Below are 27,874 nucleotides of genomic sequence, written 5' to 3'. Positions count from 1 at the left end.
GTCTTCTCACAGTATGTTCCTATGAGAGCTTTAGGCTCTCAGATTGGCACATGAGGATACGAAAGTTAAGAGGGACTTAAAAGTCAAATTGGTTGCCCCAGATATCAAAAAGGGTGCTCAGGCTCTTGGAGATAAAAAGGCAGCGGCTGTAATGGCTGCAGAGATAAAGGAGGGAGACCAGGCTGGGGAAGAGAAAAAAAGGCACCATCTGACCTTCAGTAATTGAGGCTAGCAGTTGAGGAGAAGGCAGTTGCAGTGCAAGCTTCTGAGGAGAAGCAAAGAACTGCCAAACTATTTGCTATTCAGAAATTGTATGAAGACGGAATTATTCAGCAAGAACTTCAAATAACTAAAAGCAACTGAAGAGCAACTAATGATAGCCCACTTTCACCAATATTACATGCAAGACCTAAGCTAACTACTTTTATCTCCACCTCTCCCACACACAGTGGTTACTGTAAGGCAGATCCAGGAGATCCAATGAACAGTGCATAACGTTCTGTAATTGAAGAAGACCTCTGATAGCAGTGGCCAGTTTTGGCAACCGTCGTACTCTTTTCAACCATCTATTACCCACTCTCATGGCAACTGAGTTTTACACACTGGAATCGAAATCGATAAACACAATTAAAACTTACATTGAGGACGAGCACATTCTACTCATCTTTGTGAAAGTACTGCTGGGTATGTGTCATCTGTGATGTGCTCGGAAGTGGAAGGAAGATGACAATGACAAAATGGACATGACCCACCCCATTTGTAATGAATATGAAATAAATAAATGAGTGTACCAGTGCAACAGGTCTTGTTACCATATTTTTTATCTACAAAGGCAGTCATGACATATGTACAAATGCTTACAAATCTGAGACAGGAATAAAAGATACATTTCACATATGTACATTTATAGATTTCCACAAATATATTCTTTAACACCTCTTGTAAAAAAAAATATGACCAGAGTGTTGAAATAAATGCAATGTTTTAAACCCTGCAAATGGAAGCATACAACTAGTGTTCAAAGTCATATCACTCATAACTTTAAATTCAGTAGTGAACGTGTTGGTGTAAAGTGCTTAGTGTCTCTAATTCATACTACATATTGCTTTGCCAGAAGATATCACTGAAATCTTACCATATATTTCTATCACCCATCTTTTGTTATGTAGGTTTCAGCTGTAAAAAGATTCATTTTTGTTATAATCTTTGGGTGATTTCTGTCTTTATAAGGACCCTGAAACAAATGAGAACCCTGTCTCTCCACTGTATGAGGTATACCCCCACAATATAGCATGTGTTATATCACATTATATGTTATCCACTACATTGACCTAACCAGTGCATCGCAAGGAAAGTTGAGTTAAGTACATGTGGAGGTAAGAACAGAATAATATACTTACCTTGATGATGTAGTGGGAGGCAATGTAGCGTAAGCAGTATTCTCGTACGTCAATATTATCAACCTCAAGGTAGAGTCATAGAATCTTGTATGTTACAGTATAAGCAGTGACCACCGGCCTGGCTTCCAGAGTGCAGATTTAGAATCCCATTATCTGTTGCATGTCTTTTAGCAGTCTTCTGTAATCCCTTTGGTTTAGATAGAGGATGAATTTAGGATGGTAGAGGCTACCCTATGAACTTCACTGCATATGATGCAGAAGCACGTTAAATACATTTTGCCCTCTTTTTTACTTAGGGTACAGTCTTGACATGCTCGCTTTGACACTTCATTTATTACCTTGGCAGAAACGGTTAGTAATACACAAATCTCTTGGCATGACTGACATGCTTACCAGTTCACAAAGGATTAGTTTCACAATTCTGAACAAGCATGCAATTTAAGTAGTTATCTATTCCGAGTCCCGAGTTGTAGAAACACTTATGCATACTCGTACATTATTTGTCTATGTGCATTGCTTTTCTAACATTGCAGGTTTGCACTGCATACAGTTTGGAAGAGACATATTCGTGGGGTCATGGCGTTTTGGGAATTTTACATTTGATTACATCTTACTACTTCATGAAAAAATATTTGAATTTTAAATGTCTGTCCTTCATGCTCCATCCGTTAAAACTGTTAATACAAGTGCTTGTTCCCACAATTTCTTCACCGACTGCTTCTCAACGTTTATGTTGCAGGGCCAGTGAAAATATAAATGGCTCAATGTATTGCAATATATTTAAAGATACCCGCAGCATAATCTTGATTACTTGAATGCGAATAGGTCAAACGAGTTGCATAGACAACAAAACAATACCTTGTATTTACCTGGCCTGTGGGTGCGAGTGTGCTCACCACCACGCAACTTTAATAACTCCAGGCCTGATTACATGCTTTATGTACTCATAGGTATCACCTGAAGAGCGCATGTGCAAAGCACAACTTTCAGAAGCAATTTGGACTTGAGCATTTCAAATGCTTTGTTAAGTGGCCCATCTGTGATGAAATACCATATTGAAATCACTATTTGTATTCCCCATTAGGAAATACATACAAAGGTTTAATAGAAACTATATGGCTTGAGTTTGGAGGGGAATATAAAAAGAGTATATGTTTTAAAAGGTGTATTCATAGATATTGAATTAAGAAAATGCCAGGGATAGCAAGCAGACATTACATTGCACCTCATTTCACTTTAATGAGGTTACCCTTTTTCCCACCTGTAATCTTTCAGTACATTCCTATTTGCTGCTCAGGAGACAGTGGAGGCCACGAGGATAAACTACATGAAGTAAACATCCCCTCTTACTTTCTATTGTTGCGCTGAGGCTGGGGGTAGCAATAGTAGCACCAGGGGACTCGGCTCTCCACAAGTACAGTTGAAGTAAGGCTACATGTTTTGAAAGTACATATTAAAATGGATCCTTGGTGCCAGGCCAAGCCATATGCTGAACAAGTTCTCACTGGGGAGCACCTGGTTTCTTATAGTACCTTGATGCAGCAGTATGTTTTGTATGATAAGGACAATTTTATAGCGATTCTCTGGTTGTTATTTGTGTAAAATGAAACAAATGTAATATTTGCTACATATATCCTGAATACTATCTACGCCTTCACCAGAGTTTCACGTAAATCTTCTGGCTTTGCATTAGACTACGAGAACAGTGTGGTCAGACACAGTCGCAAGAATGTGTGTGTTGTGATAACATTTACAAACTCTTTATACAGTACACAGTACCAGTACATAAAAATAGTTTTTGACATGTTAATCCCTTGTTTGTAAGGCAAAATTGAATTCTGTCCCCAAACCTATTCACCTAGAGGTATATGAAGCAGGTAGTAGTCCTTCAATAAACCTTTACATCGGGTACATGCTCATTAAAATTAAAAATAAACTAACATTTCTTTGTGTGCGCAGACTCTGGTTTGCTGAATACACTGGAAGTTAGTAGACATTGATTATATTTTTGTTCTCAAAACATTGACAACACCTTGATGGCAACAGACATTGTTCAAATGGCAGCTACCAAAACAGCTCAATGAAGCACAGTACAAAACCAGATCTGCAGCTTTACCATGCCAGTATATAACTGAAGCACAGGTGAGGAACAAAACCAGTACACAGGTGTTTTTGCTATTAATGTTATCGCTATGCCAGCCATAGCAATACATAACAGCTCACTGATGGATATCATGTTTTTCAACACTGAAATTAAATATTTGTGATGGGGAATAGTTGTGATCAAGACTTCCTCAAATTGGAAACATCAGAGGCTGAGAGTTACTGGCGGACATAAACTTCCTTGTTCAATTCTCCGGCATCGTTACGCTTTTTGGAAACAACATCACCGTCCCTGTCACAATTCCGGTCCCTAGATTTATGACGACTGCGTTGTTTGTTGCTCTCGTTGTGGTCCTGCTCTCGGTCTTGGTCCTTTGACCGATGACGTGATTCTCTATGCCTGCGATCACTGGTAGAGTGTATCTCTTCTCTGTGGTTGTGTTCCCTGTGGGATTCATGGTCACCTTGATCCTCCTTTGCCTCTAGGTATACTGAATCTCTGTTGTCCTCTGTATCAGAGTCAAATGTTTCTTGCCTAGACAGTCCTCTGGTAACGCCACTTCGATGATTGTGGTGCTGCGCTGAGGAGGACGAGCGATGCTGGGGCCTCTTTGTAGGTTCGGAATGTGTATCCTCTTCCTGGGAGGCAGTTCGTTCTAGTGCTGCATGGTCATTCTTCTGATCTCCTCCTTGGGATCCCTGTTTAGATGGGAAATTCACTTATATTAACATTACTCCAACTTTAAAGACTCAAATACAAATAAAATATATCCATATATAATATTTCTGTTCATATATATATATATCTGTACACATAGACCTAATAAACCTACTGAGAGCACCTAAGCAGCAGAACAACAACAGACATGAAATGCAACCAAGCATATTTCAACATGACTACTCTGTTTGTGAATCATCTAGAAGGATTTTAGTTTTAAGCAATAAGTCTAGTTTAAAGGTCCGTACCTAACCCCAAACCGTAATTTCTTCTGTCATTTTACAGTGCTTTGCCATTTCACAGCTCTGCTAACAGGTGTTACCCTTACCTAAATTAATGATAATCTAACAACCTCAGAAGATTGAAAGGTTGAGTAGGCTTTGCTGGTACTGAAACTTGCAATCTACAGATCACCCACACATGGCACTACATAACTCACTGTGGTATGTATTGGTTGGTACACCCTTTCAGAACATCGTATCTGGCTATACTATTATAAGAAATCACTAATAGGCATAGCTATGATATCCAACTGGTGATGCAGTTGCAAAATGTGGGCAACTTAATGGTATGCTTGCCCTCTGGAAGGGTGCGATGCAGTTGCAAAATGTGGGCACCTAAATGGTATGCTTGTCCCCTGGAAGGGCGGGTACTGCATTTTACTTCTCATATTTCTCATTCGGACCCAAGGGCCAAATGTACTAAAAACACATACGGTAAAGACTTTTACCAGAAGCATTACTATTTTGCCTACCGAACTATGTACAAATAGGTTGGTTAAAAAAATACTGAAAAGTAGAAGGTCGCACTTCAACCTAGTGCCTATGTGATGGGAGATAATATATACAAATGGTTTGCTGCTTATGAAGTTGCACTCAGGGTACACAAGGTCTCAGAGGGGTTTGGGGGGGGGGCAGGAGGTGTAGCCTGTGAAAAAATATATCTGCGGTGGAGAGGGATACACTTCCCACACTAGAGCAGAGGATCAGACCAGGTATGCCCCCAAGAAGGCAATACTTGTTGCTATGTTGGGTTCACCCCTGAAAAGTACTGTCAGGGTTCAGGGACTGTCTTAAACTCCCAAACCAGTCCTGGATGGACTTCCTTTATTATGCCAGCAAGGCACTGAAGGGTTGGGTGATTGGCAGCATAGTGGATGTTTTACTGGGCTGTACAACCTAATTGTGAATGAGCACTTGCTCAATAGTTCTTTTACAGAGCCATGCCAACATCTGGTAGATATCAAGCTTACTGAGCCCAGGAAGCTTTCTGAGGAGGTGGACCTCTTAGTCAGCACAAGAGTGTCCACAAACGTACCTGGAGATGAACCCAAAAATGATGGTTCTGATTCTCCCAGCAAAGTGAAGGGGAGGACAAGGGAAACACAGGCAAGTCCCAGGTTAAGGAGAAAGGGAAGGGTTCCCATGACCCTTCTGAGAAGAAGGAGGGAGGTTCTGGTGGGCGGTGGCCCAGGGCGCCCCATTTCCAAACCCGCTGCTTTGATTGTTCTTAGCTAGGACACAAGCAGGGGACCTCTTTCCGTCCAAAGAAACCACCGCTGGTGGGACCTCTACATGGGTGGCCATTATGGCCTTAGGGGTAGGGAGGCCCCATGGACAGGAAGTAGATCATGCCTGTTAGAAGTGGGATCTTTAGTTGCCAGTCAGGTTATGCCCTGTCCAAGCAAGGACCCTTACTCTAGTCAGGGTAAGTCACACACAATCCAAATTATCCTGTGCACACCCTCCGGTAGCTTGGCACTGTGCAGTCAGGCTTAACTTAGAAGGCAATGTGTAAAGTATTTGTGCAATAAATCATACAATAACACAGTAGAACACCACAAAAATACACCACACAGTGTTTAGAAAAATATATAATATTTATCCGATAAGATGCAGGTCAAAGCAATTAAGATGCAATAAGTATGTTTTGAAATATCACTGTAAAAATTATATAAGGTGTCTTTAGTCTCTTAAAAGCAATAAATGTCTCTTGCAAGCACAAAGTGCCTGGTTTGCGTTCAAAATCTCGCAAAGAACCGCAGAGGAGGAGGTGCCTCGAAAACAGGGTGGTGTGCGTCGATTTCTTGGGCCGCACACAGCGATGCGTAATTTAGTTTTCACGCAGGGAAGGCTTTGCGTCGATTTCTGTCGCTCGGTCTTGGATCCTCTTCGGGTTGTGGGGTTTTCGGGGACCCAGGGAACGATGCGTGGATTTCCAGTGTGGACAGGATGAAGTCACAGGGGTTGCATCGATCCGTGGGCGTTGAGTGGAGATTTCTACTGCACAGCAGGTGCTGCGTCGATTCCTCTCTGGAAGTCGCGCTGTGTCGTTCCGGCTCGGCTGTGCATCGATCCAGTGGCCCGTGCGTCAAATTTCTGGTCGCTATGCTGGCACTGCGTCGATCTTCTTGTTGCGAAGTTGGGCTGCGTCATTCTGGTTCGGCGGGCAGTGAATTTTTCACTGCGATGCAGGCTGTGCGTCGATTTTCACTGCACAATGAGTTCTTCTAGTAGAGATTAGGGGCCAGATGTAGGAAGCCGTTTGCATGGTGCAAACTACGAAAATCGCAGTTTGCGCCATGCAAACAGCCTAACGCGATGCTCATTCACAAATTGTGAGTCGGTATCGACTCGCAATTTGTGAATGTGGCTCGCAAATAGGAAGGGGTGTTCCCTTCCTATTTGTGACTCGCATCGCAATGCAGAATTGCTTTGTGACCGCGAATGCGGTCGCAAAGCAATTTGCAGTTACCACCACTGTCACACTGGTGGTAACTGATTCGCAAAAGGGAAGGGGTCCCCATGGGACCCCTTCCCCTTTGTGAATGTGGGCATAAAGGTTTTTTCAGAGCAGGCAGTGGTCGAATCGACCACTGCCTACACTGAAAAAACGAAACCAAATGGTTTCGTAATTTTTTTCATATTGCAACTCGTTTTCCTTTAAGGAAAACGGGCTGCAAAATGAAAAAAACAAACTGCTTTATTGAAAAGCAGTCACAGACATGGAGGTCTGCTGACTTCAGCAGGCCACCATCCCTGTGAGTGCAGGGACTCGCTATGGGGTCGCAAAAAGCGACCCACCTCATTAATATTAATGAGGTGGGTCTTTACGACCCCATAGAGAGTCGCAGACGGTGTCTGAGACACCGTTCTGCATCCTGAATTGCGACTCGCAAATTGCGAGTCGCAATTCATGATTTTCGTACATCTGGCCCGAAGTCTTTTGGTCCTGAGACTTCAGGGAACAGGAGGCAAGCTCTATCCAAGCCCTTGGAGAGCACTTCTGAGCACAACCAGAGAGCAGCAAGGCAGCAGGGCAACAGCAAGGCAGCAGTCCTTCACAGAAAGCAGGTTCTGGTTCTCTTCGCCAGGAAGTGTCTGTGACAAGAGTGTCTTGTCAGGAAGTGTCTTACTTCAGAAAGGTCTAAGTTGGTATGGACAGAGACCCCGCTTAAATGCTCAAATGTGCCTATGAAGTGGGGGAGACTTCAAAGAGTGGCTTAGAAGTGCACAAGGTCCCCTTTCAGTTCCATCCTGTCTGCCAGGGTCCCAGTAGGGGGGTGTGGCAGTACTCTGTGTGAGGGCACACTACTGTCATTTGACATGTAAGTGTCAAGCCCTCCACTCTCCTAGCCCAGGAAGGCCCATTCAAAATGCAAATGTATGCAAGTGAGGCTGAGTATCCTGTGTTTGGGGTGTGTCTGAGTGAATGAATGCACAAGGGAGCTGTCAACTAAACCTAGACAGACATGGATTGGGAGGCACAAAAGGATTTAAGTGTAGAGAAATGCTCACTTTTTAAAAGTAGCATTGCTAAAATAGTAATATAAAATCCAACTTCACCATTAAGCAGGATTTTCTATCACCATTCTGGCCATACTAAATATGAGCTGGCTACTCCTTTCAGATCAGAATCTACCACTCAAACAGTATATGAGGGTAGCCCTAGTGCTATCCTATGAAAGGAGCAGGCCTCACAGCAGTGTAAAAACGAATTTAGGAGTTTTACACTACCAAGACATATAGAACACATATGTTCATGTTCCGCCATTTACCTACATATCACCCTGCCCTATGGGCTACCTAGGGCCTACCTTGGGGGTGAAGAAAAAGGGGAGTTTAAGGCTTGGCAAGTACTTTTAAAGTCGAAGTGGCAGTGAAACCGCACATAAAGGCAATGCAGAGGAAGGCCTGAGACATGGTTAGGGGGCTACTAATGTGGGTGGCACAACCAGTGCTGCAGCCCACTACTAGCATTCAATATACAGGCCCTGGGCACATGTAGTGCACTTAACCAGGACTTACTAGTAAATTAAATAAGCCAATTGGGTATGAGCCAATGTCACCATGTTTTAAGGAGAGAGCATATGCACTTTAGCATTGGTTAGCAGTAGTAAAGTGCGCAGAGTCCTAAAGCCAGCACAAAAATTAGGTCAGAAAAAGAGAGGGAGGAAGGCAAAACGTTTGGGGGTGACCCTGCAGAAAGGCCATTTCCAACAATGCCTTAATATCCCTTAGTTGAAGGGTGAACTCAGAGGGTAGACTAGTGATCCCTGAGTGTGGAAGTCATCATTTCCACCAGGTCAAGGTGAATGAGGTCCCTGTCACAGTGCTGAGGGACACTGAGGACAGCCAGACCATGGTAGTGGAAAAGCTGATTTCCCCAGAGAAATACACTGGTGTGTAGGGTAACTCAGGCCCTGGGGCAGGTCTTTTCAACCCCATGGCGGCCCTGGTATTCCTGGAGTGGGGGTGAAGGGGAGGTGACCCAGAGAAGGGTCACAGTTAGTCCCTAGATGCCCAATGACTGTATTCTGGAGAATGAGTTGCCACCAGTGATAGAGTAGCTAGGAGGGACAACCATCCAGGGTGCCCTGAAAGCTCAGACATCTGGGCATACCACTCGCAAACAGAGGGTGCAGAGGCCCAAATGGAGAGGCAGGGAGAGGAGTTATTCACCCCTGACTCCTGTTCATCCTCAGGGTACAGATCCTGGGTTGAGTGAACAATCTTAGGATACCACCCCTGGACTGGTAGGAAGGAGACTGGAGGATAGATGCCTGGACACCTGGAGCTGGTGCCCCCCTACTCTAAGAAACTTCAAAAGTTAGAGCCGCCAAGGAGGACTACTGTCAGAAGATTACCCGTTAAATCAAACTTCCACAGAGCAGATGCCTTTTACCCAACTCCCGCCAACAGATGCATGCTCAGATTTTAACTGATTATCTGAACCCTGCATACGCTAGACGGAAAGGGGAATAGGAATAGAAAAAGAGAGACTGCCTCCAGATCCAGTTCCAGCCTGTGTTTCCCACTTGAAGATAGGATATTCAGTGTGTGTCTCTGAAAACCTGCACCTTTCTTCTTATTGGGATTTCTTTAAAGGAAGGACCTGCAGTTGGGTGATAAGGGCATAGATAAGTACATTCCTAGTGCGCATTCAACTGTTCAGCCATTCACATTCACCCAATTCTATTGTTCTCCTAACCTGGATCTTTTGAGAGAACAATGTTACATTAATATCTTCTTTTCTTCAGGAGTCAGAGGTTTCCAAGGTTCTCTGGAGAACAATTCAAAGGTTCACAAATATACAAACTACTAATGTCTTTTACAAGAAATGAAAACTCCTTCTCAATGTTCAGTGTTCTCAATCACAGTCTCTAGGAATTAGTCTGAGCACGAGGTTTGTCTCTAAGACTGACAAGTCTCCAAAGCACCGAGGTCTTGAATATATATAGGTACATACATATATTGGCAAGTCTGGAAACAATTCTGCTTCTTCAAAAGGGAAAAAGTAGCTGCTGTGCATACCGTAACAAGAAAAATTATTAATTAATCAAAACTGTAAAAATTCTCTATGAAACGAAGCGCCTCAGGAACACTGCTCATTCTTCTCAGGATGCAGTTGAAGTGAGGAGCTCCCAGAGAGAAACAGTTGCAGGGAAGCTTTAGCATGAGATTAAGGTAGAAACACTAGAGAGCTGACCTCAAAAGCATTTCTGGCCACCATCTTGAGCGGCAGTTAAACCTGAAGAAGCTAGTTCTAAGAACAGCCTCCGTAAGAGCCACCGGGTGTGAGGACACCGCTGCAACCAATGTGGGTACGAGGAAAAGGGGAATCGTTTTTGCTGAGGGAAGAACTTAACAATGCTGGCAATAGTTTTCCTGACAGCTGCGACCTGCCTCTTGACGCTGACAGCTGTCAGTGCTTTCTTTTGGTTGCTATCCTTATGGATGGAGTTTTCCTTGGGTTGGGGTCAGAAGTCTGGCCAAAGGTGCAGAATGGGCCACATCACTTTGTTAACCATGGTGGTAATGTCTTCTTAATGGGATGCATCTGTGAGCAAACAAAGGTTAGGTGCTGCACAGATGGTGTCCACAGGTGGGGGCAAGGGTTCCCCAGGGGTCATTTCAGTGGCTCAGGAGAGTGTAGATGGAGGGATCCAACTGAATTTAGTAGGGAATAGAACGTACAAGTGCCTGTGCAGTAGAGGGCCATTGTCCATGTGCTATTGTCTAAGCAGTAAAGTCCATCAATGTACTGATTAGTCTCCCCTGGTTTTAGGCTTGTGCAGGTTTGTGTTGGACAAGGCCCTCTCCGCAGGGTCACCACCAAACCTTTTGCCTTTTTCCCTCCACTTTTTGCTGAATTAGTTTTTGTTCGTCTTAGTACTCTGTGCACTTAACCACTGCTAGCCAGTGCCAAGTGATTGTGCTCACTACTCTAAAACATGATTTAATTGGTTTATATCTAATTGGCATATTTCATTTACTTATATGTCCCTTGTAGAAAGGTATACCATTTACCCAGGGCCTGTAAATTAAATGCTACCAGTGGGCCTACAGCACTTATTGTGCCATGCACTTAAGTAGCACCTTAAAACATGCCCCAAGCCTGCCACTGCATCCTTAATGCAGCGTTAAACTGCCATGTTGACTTGGCATTTAAATCCTACTTCCAAACCTTAAACTCTCCTTTTATTACATATATGTCATCCCTAAGGTTGGCCCTAGTTAGCCCATAGGGCAAGGTGCTGTGTAATTACAGGGTTGGGCGTGTACTTTTAAGTTTTACATGCCCTAGTAGTGAAAAACTCCTACATTTGTTTTTTCAAAACTGTAAGGCTTACCCCTCCAATAGGATACAATTGGGCATTCCTTATTACATTTAATACGCTGTAATTGCTAATTGTGAGCAGATAGCTATCATGCTGGTACCTATGAAACTGTATTGATAAACCCTCTTTAGTGGTAAAGTAGGATTTTTCATTACAATTTTGAAAATGTCAATTATAGAAAGTTGCCATTTTCTGGCATTTAGCCCTTTGTGCCTGAAGCCTGTCTTGGGTCACATAACTGTGTGTAGCTGACAGGCTTTGTGAATTCCTCCCAGACAGTCACACAGAAGAGGGATTAGGTGTGCCACAATGGGCCATCTGCTTGCAGGATGCTTGGGCAGAGCTTAGCACAGCTCACTTACAACTAAATTGCCTATGCTCTGCCTTCACACAAAAGACCTAACAACTCCTCATTGTCACTGAAGCCAGCTTGGAGCCAGGGCAGGGGAGTCAGGAAATACCATGCACTTCAGGGCCCCAGGGTATAAAAATAGGGCCCTCAGACACCAAACTTAAATACATTTCTGGACCTGTGGATACTCTGCCAGGAAAAAGGACTGCTGAGCTGACAGGACTGCCACTCTGCAGGACTGCTGCTCTGAAGGATCTGCTGCCCTGCTGTGCTGACCTGCTGCCCTCTTGCCTGGGTGAGAAGAGAACTGGACCTGCGACTTCACTCTTGAACTGAGGACAACAGAGTGACTTCAAGGCCTAGTCTGCTGTTCTCCTGATCTGAGCCTCAGGGACATGGAAGGCTCCCCAACATACTGTGTCAGCCCCTGGGCCCTACTGAAGTCAGTTCCTGACCCCTAAGGTGTGCTCTTCAGGACCTGGACCCTTGATGTGGCTCAAAGAGCTGAAATCAAGCTTTTGAGCTCTTTGGGGCAGGGAACGGACTTGTTTGCATCGAGACCATGCCGCTCACACTGCGATTCAGCATGAAACAGGGACCGCCAACGCAAAACACCAGCAACGCCCACCCACCACAATACCTGTCAGTCTCTCATAATGCTCTCCTTGTTCCCCGCAGCCCCCTCCATTGCAAACAGGACTGTTGGCATGGATTTGAGAAGGTAAAACTACAGCTGGCCTAACCTTATGACTGTAGCCGACCTGCAGTCAGGTCGGCCTGAACTTGTGACTATGACCCGGTCCAGCGTAACCATTTATCCATTGTTGGCACTTTGTGCTTTTTGGTGCTATAACTTCAGTTTTACTAATTGGATTTTTGGTGTTTTAGTGTTAAATAATTTATAAACATTTACTCTATTTTTCTAAATTGGTTTGTGACTTTCCTTGTGTTGGGTTTTCTCTTTATTACTGTTTGTGTGCTGCATAAATATGTGTTATGTTGCCTCTAAGTTAAACCTGACTTTTTTTGTGCCAAGTTACCCAGGGTTAATCACAAGTTTCTTTAGGGACTTTTTGTTTGTACAGCATACAAGGGAGTATGGCTGTTGCTTGACAAGGGCTCACACGCCAGTCAACCAACAACCCAATTTCTAACATTTTGCAACTAAATGTTGGTTGCAAAACATTAATAGATACCACAAGGAATAGGTATTTGGAAGGGTAGCCCTAAACATTCCCCTTCCAAATACTGATTCAATATGGTTTCTTAAGCCCATTTAATGTTTCAGAAAACCTTTTCCAAATTGTTGAATGTGGCCCTCATTACATAGGAGAAAGGGTTTTAGCTTTTGCAAACTCTCTGATTTACAGAATCATAGATTTGCAAATGATAAAACCCTTTGCACATCTGGTACTAAATATAGTTTAGTTTCTAAGATTCTCAAAACACCGATTTTGCTTGTTGGAAATGGAGTCTCTAGTTGACAGTCAGTTTGCACTCTGTCTGAGCAGGGGCCCTCACTCTAGTCAGGGTAAGGGAGATGCACAGCTCAGATAACCTCTGCTCACCCCCTTGGTAGCTTGGCACAAGCAGTTAGGCTTATCGCAGAGGCAGTGTCTAAAGTCTTTGTACCAACACAAACAGTTATACAGTGAAAACACTACAAAAAGGACACAACACTAGTTTAGAAAAGCAGCCACTATTTATCTAAATCAAACAAAACCAGAACGACAAAATTCCAACATACACAAGCAAAGATATGAATTTTTAAATTAAAAAGTCTTAATCCATAGAAATCAACCAGGTCGCATTGGCAGTGCAAGACTGCACACACAGACACTGCAGCGGCAGGTCTGAGGCATGTTTACAGGGCTACTCATGTGGGTGGTACACTCAATGCTGCAGGCCCACTAGTAGCAGGCCCTGGACACTTCTAGTGCACTTTACTAGGGACCTACTAGTAATTCAAAAAATGCCAATCAGGGAGAAGCCAATTACAAGTACAGTTTAGAGACCACTTGCACTTTAGCACTGGTCAGCAGTGGTAAAGTGCCCGAGTACCAAAACCAGCAAAAACTGGTCAGAATAAATAGGAGGAAGGAGGCAAAACGTTTGGGGATGACCCTGCAAAAAGGGGCAGGTCTAACATTGCTATAGAACAGACTTTCCACAAGCTCATGTAAATGCCTAGTGTTAACTAGTTTTACATACAGTCTAGATAGGGCTGTAAATGATCGTTAAGTCATGTACTAACCTTCACGGTACGTTTTACTTTTTCCTGGAGTGAATTCCATTCCTGCCTGTCCTTGCGGATTTTTGGAAAAGCTGCATTGGGATTATGTGATGACACATAAGTGGTCTCACAGAACTGTGAGGTTGAGACATGCACTTCTACTTTCCTGGGCCATATCAAATCTCCTGTGGCTAACATGGTGGTGCTGTAAAGGATGTGCAAGATGGTTAAATTGTTAAAACCAATCACTGTAGCTATAGAGGTATTCCCAGCATAAGTAAATGGGCAAGCTTTTCAGAAAGAAGGGAGCAGAACCTTTTCTAAGGACAGAAAGGACTCAACTTCGCTGCTCATCATGAGTCAATGGGAACTGTTTCTAAATACGGTGACAAATATTCTTGTGAGTCTACACTGAACTTTCAGGAATAATAGCATAGAAAGCTTATCAGCCGTCTTCTAGTTATGGTTTCTTGCAGCTAAAAGCATACATGATTCCTTTTGGTTCAGGTTTACAGTTTAAGCACAATGTTCTACAACCAACTTTTGGAATTTACTTGGGCGTTTGGTCCTATAAAATACATGTGCGCTGACACTTTATTAGTAAGAAACTCCTAGAGGATGGCATTTTGATACTTTGTATCAAGGTTGTCTAAAGCCAACCTAATGCTTCCTCTCCTCATCTTAATAGGCAGGTGATGTCCAGGACAAAGTAGTACACTATTCTTTTGAGAGCATGCAAAGTCATCCATGCTGAGTGTAGTGTGGATCAAGTACATTAATATTAATTTTCTTCCAAAGTGCAATATTTCATCAGAACTGTAGGCCCAGATTGTCTGCATCATTTATATCTGCATCTCCATAATTAAAACCTGTGGGAGAAGAAGCCATGCTTGGTAACCTTGATAGAGGGCTTAAGTCTATACGTAGGGAGTGCCCCAAGGATTGCACAAAACACAGCCTACCCATCCTCTGGCAACAACAGCAGAAGCACCAACACCAAAAACAGGACAGTGGGCTCATTCACTGGTCTTTGTGTGTGTGCTCACCAGGAGACCCACCCCATGTATCCATTTGGCAAGAAACATGTGACCGTTGGTGGGCTATTAAAGAGTGATCTTTTTCTTACCTACAAAAATCCAAGGCAATGCATTTGGCAGGCAGATAGCCCACTACTCTCAAAATTAAAATCTGATGCAAGTACTTTTAACAAAACTTCTGAAGCTCACCTTTAGCCAGTCAGGCAGCTCACTGTTTGTTACATTATTTTTCTTATGTTTACTAAATATTCACACCTCAGGTTTGAAAAATATTTTGCATCACTTATGATGACACCTATCTATGTGTATGTGATGTAGCCTAACATTTAGTATAATTCCTCTTGTGCAATGGTCTTCAAAATGTGAGTTTGTGTTTTATGTTTATCATAGTTTCAGTGGCTAAACGTAGAAAGCTGCACTGACACACATTTTAAATGTGCACTTGCTTGTATTTCAGTGTTCGACTAAGGTGGTAGTTGGATAAAATCACATGTTACAGGGATAAATCTTATGTTAAAATGTAATCTAAACTCTAGACTAACAGTGCATTTAGAAACAATATGTAATTTCTTGTGATTAGTAAATGATAAATGAGTATAAAATATGTGCAAAGTGAGAGAAGTGCAGTTCTCTTCATTTAATGAAATGCAGTGACAAAGCTTTTACTTTTGAAATGAAATGTACTGCTTATGGTAATAAAATATTAACAATGTTAAATGTATAAGTTTGCATATAACGTTTTTTTCTAAAACTTATTAATTAAATGCATTTCATAATTTCTCTTTCGTTAGCATGAGTGAGGCTTGTTGAAGCTTATAATTTCTGACTGTACTAAAAAATGCTGATTAATTTTCTAACATGAACTTTCTTCTAGGTTATTTTCTCATGAGAAGCTTACATAGTTGATAATAGATTCTATTGCTTAAGTATAGAGAGAATTCAGCTTAGTGTCCTTGATGGACGAAAAGTGTGAAAAATGGACTGGTTTCGTATACAATTGTTTTAAACGTGCGTGGAATCATATAGAAGGAAGATGTTCCCATGACAGATCTAGGAATAAAACAAAGTCACACGATAGATTCCCATTGGATGATGCCTATTCAAAGTGACATGAACCTTTTATGAATCAGAACAATTTGTGAATTCTAAAATATCGATGGACATTTGATCAGAATCAGTCTGAGCTGATTCTTGCAGTCCCCTGATGCTGTTCAGGTGCTTGCTGATGCCCTTTTAGACCTAGGAATCTTTTTATTTCCCTCTCAGAAGACTCTTGAACTAGTTTCTGATATGCTGAGCTTTACCTTTTTACTTATCTTTTGCCTAACTTAGTTTGTGATTTGCAGTCCGAGATTACCTTTTTTCAAATTATTTTTGGTCTTTTTATATTTTTCGTATTTTGCCCACATGTTCTAATTTGAATTGATCAATGATTGTTAACTCTGAGCAACGCATTTTCTCAGTGTCCCAGATATTCTCATTGATATTATGCATTCTTCTCCTTTAACTTCATTTCCTGAAGTTTGCTTCCATGTCCACCTTGGTCATGGTGTTTGAATTGGTATTGCAATTCTGTTGACGGTTCTACCACACTACTCACTGGGTGCAGAGATAAATCCACCTCAAGGAGCATTGATTCCTGCGAGAGATAAAAATGCTATAGCAGTTCTGGTAGCAGAATTATGGTTTCGTCCCATAATGTGGGGGGGGGGGGATTTTTTTTTAGGGTTAGGAAGATATGATTGTCCCCATGTGATTGCCCAGTCTAAAGATTCATCGACCTTGGTGAGCAAGAATGCAGCACACATACAAAAAGCAAAAAACAAGGAGGAATAAAAGTATTCCTCCTCATTGTGCCGTGCTAATGGCACCCCTGGGGTGGCGTTCAATTTTGGGGCTGCCTCAGGTTTACAAAACCTCATAAATCTGAGGCAGCGTCAAAATGCGATGGGTGTTGTTGTGGCAAAAAGTGGCTTAACGCCACCTTGTAAATACGGCGCAGGACATTGCACCTCCGGAACATCATGAAAAGTGATGCTCCAGTGGCGCTAGGAAGTCTTAAATATGCCCCCTAGTTTTGCGGAAGTCTGCACACTATTCAGAAGACTGTGATTTATGTTGTGAAAGAAGCAGCTCCATAGTTTTCCTAAAAACTGCAACAGCTGGATAACCACGTTATTCCAGTTGCCCTGGTAATATTAAATAGTCAGGACTGGCAGAGTGGCAATAAATATGTTATTTTCCATTGTTTGAACAGCGGATGAGTATTTATTTCTTTTTAAGTTTTATCATAGACAAAATCTCATTTTGAAGAAGTTGAGTGATTTGATACTGATGCTTTTAGATTTGTAGGTGCTAGTTGGTGGGATTCCGGTGTTGGTAAATCACAAACAAAAGGCACTCCCTTTCAATAGTACCAGTGTTAAATCTGTCTAGGGTGGTCTTCATCCAAACATTTTGTATTACTCCTCCATTTTTGCTGATCTTGTTTTTGTTGGCCTTAGGACTCTGTGCACTTTGCCACTGCTAACCAGTGCTAAAGTGATTGCGCTCTCTCATGTAAACATGGTAAAATTGGCTTACATTCTAATGGCACATTTAATTTACATTTAAGTCTCTAGTAAGGTTGAACTACATGAACTCAGGGCCTGTAAATTAAACGCTACTACTGGGCCTGCAGCATTGATTGTACCACCCACTTAGGTAGCCTTTAAACTTGTTTCAGGCCAGGCATCGCAGCCTGTGGGTACAGGTTTAAACTGACATTTGACCTGGAAAAATAAACCTTTTGCCAGGCTTAAATCCTCCTTTTTAATACTTATATGTCACCCCTACAGTAGGGCATAAACAGTCCATAGGGCAGGGTACCCTGAATTAAAATATTTGGACATGTATTTTTAACTTTTACATGTCCTGGCAGTGAAAACACTCTTAGGGCCTGATTCACAAAGGTGTACTTACTCTTTTGTGCAAGTTTACCATTCACAAAGGGAGTTTAGAGTAGTAACTTTACAAGTGCAGTGTCTCCGCACAAAAAATGACCAATCTTTTTATGTGAGGAGACTCCGCACTTATAAAGATATAACTCGTAAATCCCTTTGTGAATAGCAAACAATGGTAAACTTACATGAAAGTGTAAGTTTACCTTTGTGAATCAGGCACTTAAATTGGTTTATCACTACTGCAAGGCCTGCCTCTCCCATAGCGTAACATTGGGTTAACTTGTTAAATTTATTAAGTGATAACTTTCAATTAGGAGTAGTCGGAGTTTGATATCTAAAGAATTTTCATTTTAAACCCTCTTTAATAGTAAAGTTGGATTTAAGTCACAATACTGAAAATTCAACTTTTTGAGAGTTGGCATTTTCTTGTCCCAACCATTTGGTGCTTGCCCGCAGCCTGTATCCTGGGTCACATTCCTAGGTGTAGCTGACAGCTGGTCTTTGTATATTACTCCCAGACAGTGAAACAAAGGGGGAATAGAAGCTGCCAGGATGGTCCATCTCTTACTTGATGAGGGGGAGAAGCTGTCACCAACCACACTTGCACATCACAAAGGGTCTGCCTGAGCACACTCACAAAGGGTTTGACACAAGACAAGCTCATTCAAGGGCAAGGAGTCAGAAAACTTCAAGCACATCTGAGGGTGGAAAAATCCAGAACCTTCCCCTACTTCAAAGTGGGCACCAGGTATAAATAATGGACCCTCATATCCAACTCTTCAGTACATCTCTGGACATGTGGCCGACTCAGATCCGAATCTTGAAGCCAGGAATATCATAGTGACTCCAAAGGCTAGCTGGCTGGCCTCATGATTAGAGCCACAGGGACTGAAAAGGCCCCAGCCATTTTGAAACTAGCACCTGCATTCAATCTGCTGTGAGTCTTGCCCCCCAAGTGGTGCCACCCAGTCCTGGATCCTTTAAGGTAGGCCTGAAGGTGCTCTACCAACCCAGCCCTGGTCCTATGAGCAGAACTGGTGTGTGTGATGTATCTCACATCTACTTTGGAACTGCCGATGTGCGATGCATCCCAGATACAGGACCTTACACTGCAGCCCGCAGTTAATTTGGAACTACCTCTGTGCAATGCATCCTTGACACAGGCCTTTCCATCGTAAGTCATCGCTGATGGCATCCTCGATTACGATGTAGGGCTTCGCATCGCAGCCCCGCAGATTCCTTGGAACCACCAATATGCGATCATCCTTGACCCATCTCGACGCAGGACTTCACATCGTAAGCCTTTTATTAATGCCATCCTCAACAATGATGCAGGATTCCACTCCACAGCGCCACAGCTTCCTCAGAACCACTGCTGTGTCTCATATTCTCAACATGGGATCTCACAACATTCCACAAACCAGGACGTGAGGTACTTTGTTCAGCAGGCCAAACTTGGTCCCTGTGTCTGGCCCGCGCTTCATCATGGCTTGAAATGGTGACTTTGTCCTGGTCCTGCCACTGGAAGACCACAGTTTGCATTTTGTCCTTCTAGGCACCATTTTCACTCATAACTTTGAAATGGCATATCTCCGGTTATACTGATTGGATTTTGGTTGTTTTTGTCTCAAATTATTTATCACATTTTACTCAGTTTTTTTAATTGGTGTTGGATTTTTTTGTGTTGTGTTTTCACTTTATTACTGTTTGAAGTGCTGCATAAATAGTTTACACTTTGCCTCTAGGCTATGCCTGACTGCTTTTGTGCCAGGCTACCAGAGAGTTAAGCACAGGTTAATTTGGAGTTTGCTTGTAACTTCACCCTGACATGAATTGTGGTTGCTGCTTGAGTAGGGTGTGACCTCTTCAACACATAAGCCAATTTCCTACATTACCAGGACCTCCATTGTCACACTTTTAAGGAAGAATGAGATACCTTCCATTCAATGGAATAAATGATCCAAGTGATTATTAAACGTTGACCTTATTTCCTACTATGTTTCCATGTGTCATCTGCATATATTTAAAAGCATACACAGTACCATCTAATCACTTCTTTTAAGAGGCACAGTGGGTGCTGAATTTCAGAAGAGACTGATTGGTTTACTCTGTGCATGTCAAACTTTGTTTCATCAATTCCCATAAACAACATGGGTTTCTTGCTCTAAATAAGGCTGAAAGAATGTACCAAGGTAGGGAGCACCTCAGTAAGATGTCATGGTCAACAGTATCATAAGCTGTACCTCACAATCAGGATTCCGGGCCAACAACAGCACAGAGACTGCACTGATCACCATCATGGATGACATCAGGATCCTCCTCGACCAAGGAGAGTCGGCAGCTCTGATCCTTCTCGACCTCTCTTCAGCATTTGATACAGTCTCCCACCACACTCTCCTCAAAAGACTCCACAACATAGGCATTCAACAAAACACCCTTAGTGGGTCGTCTCTTTCCTCTCAGGCCACACACAGAGCATCAGCATTTCTCTCTTCACTTCTACGCACTAGAACATGGCCTGAGGTGTACCCCACAGATCTTCCATCAGCCCAAACCTGTTAAACATCTACATGACCCCCCCTCGCAGACATAGTCAGATCGAACAAACTCAATATAGTCTCCTACACCAATGGCACTCAACTAATTCTCTAACTCATGAATAGCCCCAGAATGCCAAAGCCAACTTCCGCAATGCCATAACCAATGTAGCAACATGGATGAAAAACAGTTTCCTCAAATGAAACACCGACAAAACGGAAGTCCTGATCTTCAGGAGGAACACCTCCATATGGGACCAAAGCTGATGGGCAGCAGAACTGGGACCAACGATCTCTCCACCAGACAATGCATGAAACCTTTGCATCACCCTAGACTGCCAGCTACCCATGAATCAACAAGTAAATTCAGTTGTTTCGTCCGACTTCAATATCTTATGTATGCTCTGCTGAATCTTCATATGGCTCCCTACCGACACCAGAAAGACAGTCATGATTGCCCTGGTCACCAGCCGCCTCTACGATGGCAACGCTCTCTATGCCGGAGTGTCCTCCCCGCTACTTAAAAGACTCCAGACTATACAGAACACTGCAGCCAGATGCATCCTCAACCTCCCCAAGCACTCAAGCATCACCCCACACCTCAGGAACCTCCACTGGCTCTCTGTCCAGAAAAGATGGCAATTCAAAATCCTCATACTTGCAAACAAGGCTCTCCACAACCTAGGGCCATCCTACATCAACCATCAACTGAGCTTCTACCTCACAGCAAGATAACTACGCTCCACCTCGCTAAACCTCCCACACACCCATCGCATCCATCACAGCCAAAGCGAAGGCTGCTCCTTCTCCAATACAGCAGCCAAGTCCTGGAACAGCCTGCACCTCCAACTCTGAACAGCTCCCTCCCTGGTGGACTTCAGAAGGAGACTTAAGATATGACTTTTTGATTGAGACACTGCACCCTCAGTGCCCAGATACCCTTAGGGGTGATAGTGCTGCAATTTATAAATGCTATAATTGATTGATTGAAGGTATTTTGGTAGCCTTATCCTTCAATATGGATGTTATGGAGCCCCTTTGTAATGTTTGCCAGCATGCTAATGCACTTGTGGATATTAGGCATTGTCGTGCAGCGTCTGTAGCTTTAGAGAGGGGTGTTTAAGCATATTAAGCTATTTCAGCTTTATCTGAGATTCATTTGCAGATTATAGAAATACTAGAACTTGCCTGCAAGAAACAAATATGAAGATGGTTTACTTACATCATATGTACAGAATGATTCATGTTAGAGTGTAAACAGATTCCTTTGGACAGAACAAAAGTATTTGAATTAATGTACCACATACCTCAACAGCTGACGGTGAAAGACTAAAAGGATGTTAAGCTGATGAGTTTTGTGACATTCTCTTTTCAGAGAATGTAGAGTAGAAAAACATGGAGGTGAACTTTCCACCATTTAATAACTTGAATGTTAGAAATAGTGATTCCATGTATGCAATAGATTATAACAAGCTTCCTGTAAATGCTGGTATGCAACATCTGATCTTACATAAGCCAGTGGCTCCTGGAGGGAAAGCTGGATGCAGGAAGAGTGTGTATGAGCAGAGTAGACTCAGTTTACCCTTAAGTACCACAGAAAATACTGTGGTCAGGGCGTATCCAGAGTTATAGTATATTTTGAACTTTGAATGTATTTTGATGTGGCTGAATGTGAATGATGGGCACCAATGCGTATAATAAAGTGACAATACACCTTTTGATGAGGCCTGTGTGACATTTTTGCTACACCAGCACAATCCTGTGCAGTTTCCAAAATTTGGCATTACATTTGGTATGCGCAATTCATGAAATTAAGCCATTTTGCTGGTGGCATAATTAAAGGCCATTTAGGTAAACATTCTGTCCCAGGAGGATGGGAACAACATATGTGACCAGAACATGAGCAGCTGAGTAACTTTCTTATTTTGTAGCATCATTAAAATATAGAAGTAAATACCAGATTTCCATTGTACGTAAATGTGCAAATTTTGCAGAATTACGCAAAAGGAAATTATGCAAATTTTGCACACCCCTACTTTTGACCTAGTTACAGCTAACAATGGAATATCTCTAATAAGGTCCTATTCAAGTAATTTAACTGGTCCGGGCTACAATGAGGGATTTACAGGATTCAAATGTATCATCACTGACATGATTGGTTTTCCCGTATCTTGCAATGCATGAGGATAGGAACAACATTTGGTGCACTCAGACATCTTGACATTGCTTAATCGACATCATGAAGTCTTATTTCAAGAGATATGAAAAACAATTAGGGTTATCAAGTGTTTGTGTCTAGCAAAGTATTTTCATTGCAGTTGGCAAAAGGTCACTCTAGCTCCAACACATTGTGTTAGGGTGGTTGCTATTTGCCTCCCTCCAGGTACTTGCTGGCTCAACCAAGCAGTCTCCAGCCTGATGTGTGCTCTGAGGCCAATTTGTTTGTTTGTTAGGGAGTGTTATTTTTTCATAATGTTTTCTCAAGTGCTTGTTTGCCCAAAGATGTCTTGGCAATAGAGGACTAAATTCTATCAGACAGGAAGAGGATAGCAAAAAACTGAAGGCTTCAAACATTCATAATCGGGTGCAGATCAAGTAGTAGTGAATTCTGGGTCTGGGGACCCAGATCTCAGAAGGATCTGCTGTCAGAATAGACCTGGTTTAAAAGTGTGAACCTCAATAACAACTGTGCCTCATATCTTAGCGATGTTCCTGTGTCACAAGGAACCAGAAGATTAGCCGGTAAGACTGAGCCAGTCCTGTGAGGTCAGGTGCACTAAGCAAACATGTCTTGAACTCAACACTTTACTTCTCAGACTGGTACTGAAAAGAGTGAGCAGGTTGATTATAAATGGTCTGAACAGGGAAGCATGCATGCCTAATTGCCATAGTTTGTAGTGACTGAAGCTTTTGAAGCTCAAAGGCTGGAAGCCCCCCATAGATGCGTTGGCCGTAATATAGATGGCATAACACAAATGTGCTTAGCGTAGGGCAGTACATAACGTTCAAGCAAATCAATTACTTACATAGTAATATAAGCTGCGGAGAGCCATTGATCCGTAGATTCTTCACCTGGGTAGAACATTTTAGTTTGTGTTCAGGAGTTATTGTGGGGTTTTTAACTAAGGCAACCAGGACCACCAAAAGCTCAGTTTTATTACATTTGAGCTTCGTGAAATTTTAACTAGGGAGTGGGATACAATAGACAAGCATTTATTTATTGGGATAGTGTGCTGCTCTGTCAGCTGGGGCAAGAAAGATCAATGCATTATCACTGGTGACTTTAATGCCAAGTGTACTGCAGCCAATATCGTTCAGGATTGTTAAGTACATTGTGATGAATCCTCAGCCATTCTTCATGGACATAAGATCCATTTTCATAGGACCGAAGTTCTGGATATTTTGGGCAATATTTTTTCAGATTTCTTAATTCTATAGGATGCGGAGATGTCAACAATTGAATTTAAAGTTTCTAGGGAATCTTTAGCATATTCTCAAAGTTTTAAATGACAGTGCAAGATAAAATTCATCATCCAACTCAATTTTAGACTAAAGTTAATTAATATCTGGTGGAACATGGTGAAAGAAGATGATGACTGGGAACAGTGTTGTCTATATCTCAAAGGGCAAAACGTATCGTGAGGAATATGGTATGGTACACACCGAAAAGACGAGATGTGTTATCAGTGGGAACTGCCCTCCAATGATCTAGTGAAGCCACTTAATGAGCTCACAATTCCAGACAATATTAAAACATGTAGCAACAGCCCTAGTTGGAACTGGGTGTAACCTTGAACCATAATGCTTCACTGGAGTGGCCGGTGATGATACTATGAGAAGAACATAGCAATACCTTGGAATGAGTAAATGGAGTTCGGCAGGGATATGCGGTCATGCCCTTACAGTTCAACATATACATTAGCAACTTAGAAGGCTGGTTGATGGAACAGGTAGGGTTTCCCACAAAACTAGAAGGTGCCACATCAAGGTTACAGAATGGAATTAATCAGTTAAACACTTATGTCCTATGCAATAATCTTGTTTTGGGGAAAAGGCAAATAATGTATTTGGTCATTTGTCATCTTTGTATAATTAATACCTTGATAGCTACAAACACATAAGCATTCCGATTTAAAATTATGTTAATCTGTTGTTTAATGAGCAATTGCCATGGTAAATTATGTTTGAGTCCAACATATGGATGCCAACTATAATAATGGGATGCTTCAAAAGGGTAAATAAAATATATGGGGGTCTCTCCATCTTAGCCTTGGGAAAAGCATATCTGGCAAAGAATTTCCCACCCATAACACATGATGCTGATGCACAGTTCTTGGATTGTAAATACAACCTGGGCAAACTGGAAGAGCCCACGTGTCTTGAAATAGTAGATGAGGCTTGAGGTGTCGCTCAAATCAGTACATGGGACATATACCTAAAGTACATAACTTGACAATTTCAGCCTGAATAAGCTCAAACTACCACTCCACCGGCTCTAATTAGAAAAATACATAAACAATGTCCCTTAGCCGCATCTAGTGGTGGCCCGGGCTTGAGGGAAAATTAGATGATCTGGAAATAAAGCTGGGCATACAACTATATTTTTTAAGTCAGTTCCCTTGCACAAGGAGGAATGATGTGCTTTTCAGATTCATGGTCCTACTTTTTGATGGATGAAATAAAGGTTGTCTATAATGAATCCAGGCAACACAGGAAATGCTGAACAAGTCCCAACCATGTTTAAAAATATGTACGTATTTTATTTGACTACCAGCTGCAGCTGTTTTCTCATCATTGATTACTATCTCTACTGGATCCGAATTAGGAACTGACAAACAAGTTACTTATCTTCATTAACTCTCTTTGTGGTGTATCCCCCATCTAACAGAAGATTCCTCACCTTTGGAATATTCGACAGGTGCCAAACTGGATCCAGACGTTTTTACAGCAGTGCTCCCATGTACCAGAAGGTGGTATCAGAGAGCTCTGCGCCAACCTCGTTCTGCCCCAGAAGTGATGAAGCAGAGCTGCCCACTGACACCACCACTGCACGCTGATCTCAGTTTCTTGATTGATTCTTTCTGCATATAATTTTCAGCTGGTGCAGGCAGGTGTCTAATTTGGAACCCTTTTGGATGTTAAAAGGAGATATTCCACAAAACTGAGAGGTGGGAGGGCAGTGAGAAATATGCAGCTAAAAAGAGTATGCAACAGGACGTATATTACCAAAGGAAAGTAACTTCTGATGGATATTTCTAACTGCATATTCCTCAACTATGGAACAGATTCCAAAGCAATGCCTCCCCAAAGTGCAGGGTCTGTGAAGAGGGTTCAGACTAAAAAGTCCTGCAGAACGAAACAGGTAAAATGCCCTCCCCGTCGGATGGGACTGTAAACACAGAACTGCTTTGTGAATATGTGTACTGATGCCCATGTCACAGCCTGGCACAGGTCAAAAACAGGCACCCCACATGCCAACGGAGTGGATTAGAGTTTCCAATTTCTCAAGTTACTGATTGCACTAACCATGCGGTGTTCAGCGGGTGACAGTCATATCCTTGTTATAAATATATCTGTGAACAGTTACCCTTTGTGTAGACTCTATATTGAATTGTAAGAATATAAGTGCTAAACCGATGTTATACCTGTTAGCTTGATTAAAAATGTGAAGCATATATTGGTCTACATGTACTAAATTAATCTGTGTCTCAATTAGTGCTCACCCTGTATACATGCACACACCTGTGAGTATCGTCATGTTTCGTGTTAGTGCAATCAGTAACATGAGAAATTGGAAACACTAATTGAACTTTGTCTCACATGTTATCACAGCCCTGATGAAGTCTAGTGGGAGATTTCCCTGACGAAACACGTGTTGGCTGTTTTGATGAACATGATGCTGATGTAACATGGAGATTTAATATGCGACTTATGTGATGTGATTTAATGGACAACCAAAGGACTGGTATTGGATTTTGAAAATATATTACAAGGATCAAGGTGGTTGCCATATGGACATTTATATGGACTGTGGGAAACTACAATAAGATTTATTTGAAAAGATTTTTGAAAGTGGGACAAAAAACTGTGCAAATAGTGGTTTAATAATATACACTGTCAGATAGGATGGAACTATGAGATGGTTTACAATAAATATTGATGATGTACTATGTATTTTATGAACTGTAATACTACTAGCTGGACGAGTGCCTGAAATTAAATCGTTGTGAGGAAGGAAAGGCCTAAAACTGCACCATGTCCAATAAAAGGAAGCCTCTGTAAAGGAGTCAGGTGCAACTTTGGCTCATTGATTAAGAGCCCTAAAGAAGTCAAAAAGTGTGCCATTATCTGAATGTGGCCCAAGACTGATTGCAGCCTTTAATAGCCAGTCATCGGAGTAAGGAAAAACTGGTATCCTCAACCTCTGAAAATTGGCTGCAACCACTGCCAACACTTTCATGAACACTGAGAGTGTCTGGTAATGCAGAAGGGGAGTACAGCACACTAAACATGCTCCTGGTCTGCTTTGAACCACTAATTACGCCTGTGGGACTGTAGGACGGACACAAAAAGAATGTGTCTACAGGTGCAAGGCAACCATCCAGCCTCCGAGATCCAGGGCTGACTGAACTTAGGCCAGTGTGAGCATTTTGAATTTGTCTATTTGCAGGAAGCCATTCAGAGGGCGACTATTTAAAAGGATGAAAACCTCCCACCTTCTTTGGTACAAGTAAATAACATACATACTTCCAAGGCCTCTTTGGCCAGTAGAGCCTGCATCTCTTGCAGAAATATAGATAGGTACTCCTCTGAAAGCTGATCCGATGTGGGAGGAAGTTCAGGTGGGTCAAAAAGGAATTGAAGAGCTTAGCCCTGCTGGATGATCGGAAGGACCCATCAGTCAGATGTATTGGCATGCAAGCCTGGAAGAAAACGTCTGATCCTTTCTCCACAGAGTGGCTATGCACTTCTTAGGGAAAACCAAAGAAAAATGCTGCATGGGTGGAGCACTGGGTGGAGTGGTGTCCTTGGTGATCTGCGTGGTGTCTGCTTGATCCTTGTCCTCAGCCATGAAAGGACTGCCTTGCCTACTTCAGTGGTAGCAGGAACTGCAGGTGTCTATATGCAGCCCTCTACAGTAGCCTCAGAAGGGTCAGGACCCAAGGAATGCTCTGTGCCTTTCATGTCTTTAAAGCGTTCAAGGAAGGAATCAGCCTTTTTGGCATCCATGTGTGTCAGTTTAGCACCACACTTGTGCCCACCACAGTCAGTATTATCCAAACAAGACCTAAGTACATATTTAGCTGTAGCCTGGCCATCATGAATAGTCTGAGCCCAAGAAGCCCAAAACCCCTCCAAGAACAGCAGCAAAATATTTCTTGCCATGTTGCAAAGGACATGCATTTAAAAGCGTATGAGGCAGACCACATTG

General features: G+C 42.4%; 1 protein-coding gene across 9 annotated transcripts in view; it reads right to left on the bottom strand.

Moving 5' to 3' along the window:
* Nucleotides 1-803: 803 nt before the first annotated feature.
* The window catches only part of CACNB2 (calcium voltage-gated channel auxiliary subunit beta 2), an 890,619-nt gene continuing 863,548 nt past the window's right edge, over nucleotides 804-27,874 (bottom strand). For all 9 annotated transcript variants that reach the window (XM_069211768.1, XM_069211763.1, XM_069211764.1 and 6 more), the window contains one exon: nucleotides 804-4,202. In XM_069211768.1, coding sequence (XP_069067869.1) covers nucleotides 3,723-4,202 — 480 coding nt within the window. In that variant the 3' untranslated portion in view covers nucleotides 804-3,722. The remainder of the gene's footprint in view (nucleotides 4,203-27,874) is intronic.

This window comes from Pleurodeles waltl, chromosome 10, assembly GCF_031143425.1.
Source record: "Pleurodeles waltl isolate 20211129_DDA chromosome 10, aPleWal1.hap1.20221129, whole genome shotgun sequence".
Classification (NCBI taxonomy): Eukaryota; Metazoa; Chordata; class Amphibia; order Caudata; family Salamandridae; genus Pleurodeles; species Pleurodeles waltl.
Note: the sequence above shows the minus strand (reverse complement) of the source record. Positions and strands in the feature narration are given on the sequence as shown.